Genomic DNA, 10,229 nt, shown 5'->3' with positions numbered 1-10,229 from the left:
TATTTCACGAATCACTTTAACTTTCTCTTCAATGCTTAAAACTTTCCTTTTCATTGCCATGTTTTCGCTACTGCACTTCTCTGGGTTTAGGCAGGAACACTATAGGGTAAGTAGACAATGTGATGTCCTGTTAGACGAGATTCTAGGAGAGGCATGCAGTTAACAACCTGCCGCGTCCTATTGCACTATTCACGCAGTCCCACCCCACACCCTTGTTTTCGCATAAAACCCACGGTCCTCTTGCAGATCGCGGTCGTATTCTTCCAGGACAGTCACGTCAACAAGTAGAGAAAGTGAGGGTGGGCAGACACATCTAACTTTCCCACGATATCAGAGAAATTCAGGAATGAAAGTGACGTTACATACGAGGTTGATGCATTTGTGCATGTCGTACTAAGCAAGGTATAAAAACAGTTGCTTTATGAGGAATTAGTTCGTACCATTGAATATTTGACGCAATAGACAAGGTGTCGCAGAAACCGATGTTGCTATAACCAAGTTTTACTGTATATATAGCTATAAGAAATGCAGAATAAAAGTAAGATCAAATTTGTCAGATAAATTTTGTAATACAAATGACTTATTACAAGGATGTCCATTGTCACCAACCCTCTTCAAAATATGCATAGATACAGTATTGGAAGAATGTTCTAGGGAGTGTAAATTAATGGGATGAAGAAGTGTAGACATCTGCTATGTGTACAATTTACTCTTTGCAGATGATGAATTTGTAATTACCAGAGGCGTAGAGGATGTTAATTACATAGGGGGAAAATTGGAAGAAGAATATGAGAAATGGGATCTTAAAGTAAATTATGGAAAAGGTGAATATTATATACAGATCATTTAGATGAATTGTAAATCAGTGGGAATACAATTCCAACTGTAAAACATTTTAAGTATTTTGGATCACTAGTTCAAGAGAATGACTTATCTCACCTTGAAATAAAAAAAAATATTAGTGACACAGGAAGAGTTACCATGCTAAATTCAGTTTTATTATTATATAAATTGATAACAAAAAATCGGTATTTTAACATATGGAGCCGAAACATTGTCAGTAAAATGGAAATGCAGTAAAAAATTATTAGCTACGGAAATAGATTGCCCAGGGAATTCAGCCATGATATCATGGATGGAAAGACTTAGAAATGAAAAATTTGGAACAAAAGTGGGAATAAAAAAAGACATATTAAAGAAAATAGAAGAACAGCAGTTCAGATGGTATGGCCACATAATGCAAATGGAGGATTATAGAATTGCTAAACAGATTGCAGAATGGAACCCACAGGGGAAAAGGAGGAGCGGCAGACCAATCAGCACATGGAAGGGGTGGATTAGGGGTGGCATACAAAGAAGTAACCCCAAGGATGTAGGATGTTTTAATTAGGAGGAGATAAATTATGTCTTTGAGTTGTGGAAAACTGTGAATTCATAGAAAAATGACTTTAATATTAGTAATATATCAGCAGTGGTTGTCAGTGAGCCATTATACATTTAGCTTAGAGAAACAGCAGTGATCCTAATAACAAAGAACACTTTAAGAAATATTGTCGAATCTTAGCCAGCAAAGAAATACTGTTATAATAAACTTTTATTAAAATCTAACAATAAGACTAGAACTACTTGGAATATAGTAAAAACCATTACTAATAATAAAGGGCCTAATGAGAATGTAACTACAATGAACTTAAAAAAACAATTATCTGGTAACTCCCTAGCTATAGCAATGCATTTAACTGTTACTTCTCATATGTAGCCGAAAAATTACTTATCAGAAACTCCTCGGTGAAAGCCTCTGTTAATAATAAAGATTCTTTATCTTATTTACATCAGAATTTTTATCATTCTTTTCCATCAAAGAAACTTGGTAATACAAATACCCATGAAATTGAAAAATAATATTTTCACTAAAACCTAAGAACTCTCATGGATATGATGAGATATCATTAAGAATTCTGAAATTTAGTGCTCCGTATGTCTTGTCACCCTTAACATACATATTTAATAAGATCCTACAAATAGGTATATTTCCTGATAGAATGAAATTCTCAGAAGTTAAGTCGTTATACAAGAAGGGTGATAAATCAGAATTTACAAATTACAAGCTTATCTCGCTCCCCCCAACTTTTCCAAAATTATCGAAAAAATCATTTATAAAAGATTATACTTCCATATAAATAAGCACAATATATTGGTCACTGAACAGTTTGGATTTAGAGAAAAATCATCTACTGAAATGGCAACACACATTCTTTTAAATAATATATTGTCTTCTTTAGACAAATAGAATTGTGTTGGTGGTTTATTCTGTGACCTACAAAAGGCGTATGACTGTGTTAATCACAACATACTCCTGGCTAAAATGGAATTCTATGGAATCTCGGGCATGGTAAATAAGTTAATGAGATCATACTTACAAAATAGATATCAGAGAGTATCAGTGAAAGATATCAAACTTCAAAATGGGAACCAGTTAAATATGGAGTTCCACAAGGCTCTGTATTGGGGCCTTTATTGTTCCTTATTTACATAAATGATTTCCCATTATCTGTTAAGAAAATAGATAATCCAATATTATTTGCTAACGATACAAGTATTATCATATCAAACACGAATCCTGAAGAATTTAAAAATAATGTGAAATTAGTTCTGAATGAAACAAGTATGTGGTTTAATAGTAACTTTCTAACATTAAATTGTAATAATTCACACCTTATACAATTCTTTCTAAAAAGCACAGGGAAATAGAATTGCAAATAATATCTAATACTTCAATTATTACAAATACCAGTTGTACTAAATTCTTGGGAATAAATGTTGCTAGTACCTTATCTTGGAAGAACCATATTACTGATTTATCATTAAGGTTAAATAAGGCTTGATATGCAATAAGGGCAATAAAGTCGTTTATGTCACTAGAATCAATGAGGATGATCTATTATTCCTATGTACATTCTTTATTGTCGTATGGTATTATCTTTTGGGGTAATGCCCTCATAGTGAGAGTATCTTAAAAATTAAAAAAAGAATAAGAGTTATATCTGGTTTGGGTAGACTGGATTCATGCTGCAGATTTTTTAAAAAATTACAAATATTGCCACTTAGGTCTCAGTACATTTCCTCCTCCTTTTTGTCGTTAAGAACAGAAATTATTTTATAGCTAATACTGATATTAATGATATTAACACATGTTATAATCACAAATCTATTAATAGTTCAAAAAGGAGTGCTTTTCTCGGGTAGCAAGATTTATAACCACTTACCCTCAATCATTAAATTGGTATCCAAAGATATTAAAGAATTCAAATTTTTATTAGAAAGCTATCTCACTGAATATGCTTTTTATAGTATTGATGAATATTATAAATCAACTTCTCAATGAACACTTTGTCTTGATCGTCTCTCCTACGGATAATATAATTACACAGTTTATGTATCTACTACAACTGTATCAGTGTTTATATTATTATTTGTATTATCGTATAGGACTGCACTACTTTATAGTGGTTCTTAGTGTTTTCATTTGTCCTTGTATGGGTTAGGAACGTATATTTTATTATCTTATGTTCAAACATGGTTCTTTATGTGTATATTATTATTTTATGCTTAAACATGGCAGATTCTATATCCAATAGGTTGGTTTGGCCTTATGTGGATTGACAGAATGCATTAAATAAAGTAAAGTAAAGTAAAGTAAACTTTAATGTAAGATGCATGTTATGGTAGGGGCATGCATAGTGTACATGAATCAATAGCTGTTCACTTTTCCTGCCACATCACACGTATGTTGCCACATTTATATGAAAATAACCCTCATTATAAGATACCTGGGTAGAATTTGTATCACCTGTAGTTCCCATACTTGTGACATTACACTCTTAACACAGATGTATGTGTCATTTTGTTCATCACACATTCATAAACAGGTACTGAATAATGAATTTAACCAATATGTATTCTTCCCCCCAAATGTACGAGCACGCACATTTGCACACACATGTATGCACACAAAAAATGAATGTTAGCTTACTTGGATATAATATATACTGTGTTTACCTTTGTTCTTTAGTATAATAAGCCTACTCACATTTTGAAACATAATGTGTTTGTTGTGATTTTATTGCCTGTGTATAGATTTAGTTACTGCAGATCTGTTATTGACAAAGCTGCTCACAAGTAGGTTTTTTTACTGGGTTTTTTAATTCTTTCAGACAGAAGTTCTCAGAAATTGGTAAATTCTTTATTAATGGTGTTTGTATAGTTTGAAAATGGCAGAACATATGTTATATTTTCTTATATTTGTTGTCATTTTGTTGGTCATGTGGAAATGTCAGATGAAAGTACGTTGTGTATAGTGGTATACAGAGGGTCCTCATTATCAGTGGTTAACTGATATCAGAGAAATGCCACTTCAAGTGAATCCCCTTTAAATGGGAATTTCTGCCTATAAGAGATAATGTAAATGGGTTAATAAAGACCAGAAGCAGGTAGCATGCTGTCCACGATATATTTAACATTAAATTATTTTCCAACAGCCCATAATACAACTCATCCATTTTGAACTAATGATAATGTACTAAATAACATTTTTCATGTAAGTAACCTTAAAATGTCACTAACTTAAGTTATCAGTTGTTTTTACCTCAAAAAGCATGTGTGTTCTGTGTGTGTCCTGAAAGCTGGAAGGACCTGCCTGAAGTGCTGATTTATCCATGATGGGTGCGTGGTTTGCAAAGAATGAGTTTGAAATTGTTTTGGTTGTTGCAGTTTTGCTTATAGAATTTCTTTGTAATATGACACATCCTGCAATTCACATTCAGCCTCAGCACAATGACTATAGGATCACGATTCGAAACATAGTCCACATCCCAATCAGTTTTGTTGGAGTGTTTTCTAAACCTTTAATTGTTAAGGTATTTTCTTCTGAAATGACATTGCTGTCCATCCCCTGAATTTTTACTTTTTTGAAGCCATACATCTTCTGAAAACAGTAAAACCAGCTTGCAACTCTTTCTGAACATCATGTAAGGTTGTAGCATTCTCTTGAATTACATTTATGCTTGTGAAGATGGAATGTTATAAATCTGCGATGCATGTTGCCGGACACTTCTTCATGACCTCCATCACATCACTCCATTGTCGTATAATCCTTCAAAATATTGTGAATCTTCATTTTGGGAATCTGAAAAGTGCATTAAATGTCTATTGCATGCTTGCATCTTTGACAGTCACTACTCATTTGCATTGCACTACACTGCTCATAACTTCCCATCTGTTGTGCACTTTACTGAACTGAACTTGCTCTATCAAGGACAATACTGCTACTGTAAGAGGCTTGTCACCTAACAGGAAGTTTCTGACAACTTCTTTGGCAAGATCAGCTTTCAGCATTAGCTAAGATTCTTCTCAAATAATGAAAATGCGACAGTAGGCACACTTAGGCCAATCAGGATAATATGTGAAGTCATGTTTATAAAAACATGTTTCTTAGTAAAGGCGTTATCTTAGATTCAGAATCTGCCATTCCGGTAAATACAGAATTTGTGTTTCATTATTGATGTGCATCATCTCATTGACCTTGAGTGGATGCATGCAGTAAGTGTGAGTAGAGATGTCACACCACGTGTTCTTTGTACTTCAGGTACCTCCATGGGTAATTACAGAGTTTCACATGTACTTTGTATTCTAAAAATGTTTCTTTGTCATGATATTTTTGTGTAAATTGCATTTCATTGTGTAAATAATGTACTTATATTACAAATCTATTCCTAAAATTAGAACATCAGCACAAAAAGGAGCAATTTGACTTCAACTAGGAGTTAAAAATATGACAGAATTTTTATATATCTTTAGGCTTATGCAGTATATATATATATATATTTGCAATTGATGATGTGTCATTTTTTATTTGACTTCTGTATAACTACTGTCTAAGATTTTTCTCCGTTTAAGGTACAAGCTTGTCCCCAAAACACATCTTAAGTGGGGAGTGGCTTGCGGACATCCAAGCTCTAGGGAAATCAGCAATCCCACTGGGCTCATGGGAAAGGCAAATAAGGCGATTGCCCCGAGGTCACGTTATATATTTCACACTCAGACTCACCACCTACTCAGCTGCTTTCCCCTACTTTTATGTGGGAAATCATAAAATTTTAATTATCACCCAGAAGGAATAGAGACATGAGTGCAAGAAATTGTATGCAAGTTAGTCCTTCTCTATGTATGCCCCCTGCAAGGCCACACATTTTCCCCAACGATGCATTAGCTTCTGGATACCTTGATCATAGAAGGTCTCATTTTTACTGCTTAGCAAGTCCTCCACCACAGAAATGACATCTTCATCATCTTGGAATCGATTTAGCCATGGAAAGAGGAAGAAGTCGCTGGGTGTCAGGTCTGTTGAATATGATATATGGGGGAGAGTTTCATATTGCAAACTGGCAGCAAGTGTCATCGTAGCATGAGCAGCATGAGCTGATGCATTGTCATGAAGACGTTGCACACCTTATCGCAGCATTCCACATTCCTTTTTCTTGATTTCCTCCAGTAATTTTCTCAGAAGGTTCTGGTAGTACTCACCAGTGATGGTGATGCCCTTTTGCACGTAATTGGTCATGATGACACCCCTCCCTTTCCAGAACATGCTCAACATCACAGTGAGGACATACCTTCTGTTCATTTTGATTTTAAACCATTTTACAAATGTAGACATGAGTTAGTCACATGCAGATGGTTTGACCTTTACCCATGCAGAGTGTGTAGAATCCATGTGGTGGGCAAACGTTATAGGTTGGTGGTGGAACTGTCCTGTTGTAATGAAACCTGTTAATGTCGCAGCCATTTCAGGAAAATGGCCGAGGGCCAGTGTAGAAGTGGACCAGGGGTTGGTGAGGCCTGGAGAGGCCCAGAACAGTGAGTAAATTAGGAGAGCATCTTTCAAAAGCTTAATTGAACACAAGGGTGGCCACAGGAGGTTCAGCCTTGTACTAGCCAGCAATTGAGTATCCCCTGGGCTCAGCAGATAACCGTATGGACGATGTTGTGCCTTGGGGACAAACCTATACCTCAAATATAGAAAATCTTAGATAGTGATTATGCAGAGTTCAAACAGAAATGGCACTACATTATTAGTTACAGAAAGCAGTGAAATCAGTTCTATGTTAAATATGTCTGGAGACAAAAGAAAATACTATATGACTTTAATTGTTACTTGAAGTCAGAGTGTTTCTTTTTTGTCCCAATTTTTTTGTTTTAGAGAACATATTTGTTATATGTATTGTCACATGTTGAGTGTATGTCACATGACAAGTAACTTCACGCCATATTTGATATAGCGAATTTATTGCACATTCGCTCCACACTTATACAATTCACAGTTATGCAGTCTTAATCTTATACAATTCACTATCTCAGTTGCTGTTCAACTACATTTCGGCGAATCCATTCAACTATCTCCGGCGGCGGCTAGCCTGCAACTGTCTGGTTACTCACTACTGAATAGTGTTCGCTGCTCCTTATTTAGCCTAGGCACGGACAACACAAAAAACCGTTACGTGATAGGTACCGCTGTTGCCTGACGCTGTGTTTACAGGTTGCCTAGCAACACTGTCGAGAGTTGTTTACTGCTGTGTAGTAACCGCAGTATCCCTTGGTAACAACAGAGCTGCTCCTCTGCTACGTCACTGTGGGGGAGGGGATGCCTACCGAGCGTTGCGTGATAATGGAATGGGTGGGGGTATGTGATGTCACTCGCGAGTCCGCAGAGTTCACGTGACCCCTACTTCCTGTTGTGCCATGCACGTCAGCGTATATATATACACACAGTATTTACACAGTTAAATGCAGTTTACACCCAAATTTCAAGACAGTTCACTTAGTGGGGGGGTAGAGTCCAATTTGGTCCACTTGGCATGGCAGCCACTGATTGGCCTATTGTACCTGCCCAGGGTGATTATGGTGATGAATTTTATATACAAGTTAATGTCTTCTGCTGTATGTGTCTGATTGAAATTAAGTTGAAATTATGCCTTTGTTAGTAATATAAAACTTTTGTAGCCTTCTTAAATTTCATGGAAGTTAATGAGCTTGCCTTCTTATTATATGTTTATATTTTTGCCCTTAGGATCTAAAGCCCCTAAGTATGGGTGAAATAGTGTTTATGACAACATCAAAATGAATGGTGAAATTCCAAGTGTTCCAATCACCACTTTGGCTGGCATATCAAGTCTAACAGACTGTAAGTATGGTTCATTTTCCATTTCATTTACTATTTAATTACTGAGAATGTAATAGGCATACCAGGATAGAGAGTGCTGAATAAAATATCCCCAAACATTTGAATTTAAATCAGGTAATAGAACCCATTTTTATTTTCATATTTTATGGCCCATAGATATTCTTTGGTAGAAGGCCTCTATTCTCTATCTAGAATGAAAATGAATTTGTTAATCATATAGTCATTGTGACTCAGTATTTTTATGAAAGTATTTTAAATATCACAGACAAGGTTAGTCACTGCTTTGCAGAACTAAATTTTTTTATGTAAGATTTGAGGTTTTCACAGCAGTGACTATGAAGAATACCATCTTCAAGGATGTGGGGCTGTGTAGATCTTGTGTGAACCGATGGTTTGGAGGAACGTACTGCCTGCATGTCCAGGGTAGAAAAATCTGCAAATGGATCCCAGAGGACGGCATTTTTCATAGGTTTTTTTAATGAGAGGTTGGGTTATCATAGCACTGTAGGTTCATATTGTCACATATTCGGGGTTTGCGTTACAAATATAATGGGTTCTGGATTAGTTGATTGGATTTATTGCTGCCTTTATAATTACAATTAATTCTATAGCTTACAATCAATGACTGTCAAAGACTCGCTCCATTTCTTACTAGACTATGATTGCATTCTCTTCCTGCTGTGACTGACTTGGTTCTAATTTATGAATGGGTCACTTCTTCATCTTCCTTTGTCTGCTGGTTAGCTCTGCACAGCTGAACACTGAACTTCTCATGAATTTTCTTACGATCGAATCATTGAACTCCCTTACAAATGCCAAATGATTAAACTCTCCTGAACTGAACTAACTTCCAGGCGAACTGAATATACATCACCACCTCAAACAGTTCATCTGGTGCCACATAATGTGTTTACCGAACCATTGCCTGGCAATATATTATTACATGTCTGTTCATTGCAGCGGGAACATGTGTTTGGCAAACTGTTGGCTAGGAATTGACTTCTGCTCTGGCTCCACTATTCCTGCTTTCAAGCGTCATGTCACAATATTGTTATCTGGGTTATGACACAATGTAGTTTGGTAGGTGATTGTAACTGTCTTAAGAGAGAGATTCTACCACCATCTTCAGGGTACAAGGTTTCATGAGAAACAATCATTTGGAAAGTATATCTCAGATCCAACAAAATAAGGAAATTGGGATGAAAATGTATATGCATTCCTTTTTCATTTTTGAATTCTGTTTTTCATATTTTATTTATATTTATTACTGAAGGTTCTAAAACTCTTTTATTTATTTCCTTCTCAAACTTTTTCGCTGTATCGTGGTTAGTAATTACTGAAGTGATTTTGGCAGAGATAGGATTATTGTTGGTCTGTGGACTATAATTAAGAATTACTTTCCTTTATCTTCAGTCCGTTTAAAGTAAAACAAATATTTTTCTTTAATGTAAACCCCTGTACCTTGATTTGTTTTCTCTCTATACCTTTATCCTTAGGAAAAGGCAATAACTGGGGACCAGATTTTAATGCAAATGCATATTTCTTTCTTGCAACCAGAAAGTATGCTCGTTTGGATATATGTTTGCATTACTTCATTTCTTAAATTTTGGACATGGTTTGATGGTGCATGTAAATGCATATTTTGCCTGATTTATGAATAAGCATCATATTTTTGAAGATCTCTATTTATACGGCCTATTTCCTTTTTAAAATGCTTATCATATATATTTTTTAATTTTATGTTGAAATTTTCAATCATGGTCATGTGTATACAATTTTTCTTTTCTGTATTAGAATATGTTGCATATTTGACTGAACATTTCGTCACGATTCAAATTTCTGATGCAATACCCAGGACAGGACTTCCCCGATCCCTCTACTCGTAACTTGCCTCATCCGCGTACCATCAAAGTGGCCGCGAAGAGATTAGTCGGAAGCATTCACATGTAGCCGCTGTCAACATAATACTATTCAACCGATAAGGGACTTC

General features: G+C 35.4%; 1 protein-coding gene across 3 annotated transcripts in view; it reads left to right on the top strand.

Annotated features, from left to right (window-relative positions):
• Nucleotides 1-10,229, top strand: part of LOC111869334 (nipped-B-like protein A) — a 238,205-nt gene that overhangs the window by 40,884 nt on the left and 187,092 nt on the right. For all 3 annotated transcript variants that reach the window (XM_023860790.2, XM_023860789.2, XM_023860788.2), the window contains one exon: nt 8,126-8,239. In XM_023860790.2, the coding sequence (XP_023716558.1) occupies nt 8,176-8,239 (64 nt within the window). In that variant the 5' untranslated portion in view covers nt 8,126-8,175. The remainder of the gene's footprint in view (nt 1-8,125; nt 8,240-10,229) is intronic.

This window comes from Cryptotermes secundus, unplaced genomic scaffold (genome assembly GCF_002891405.2).
Source record: "Cryptotermes secundus unplaced genomic scaffold, Csec_1.0 scaffold541, whole genome shotgun sequence".
Taxonomy (NCBI): Eukaryota; Metazoa; Arthropoda; class Insecta; order Blattodea; family Kalotermitidae; genus Cryptotermes; species Cryptotermes secundus.
The sequence above is the reverse complement of the archived record's forward strand: the minus strand, read 5'-3'. Positions and strand labels throughout refer to the sequence as shown.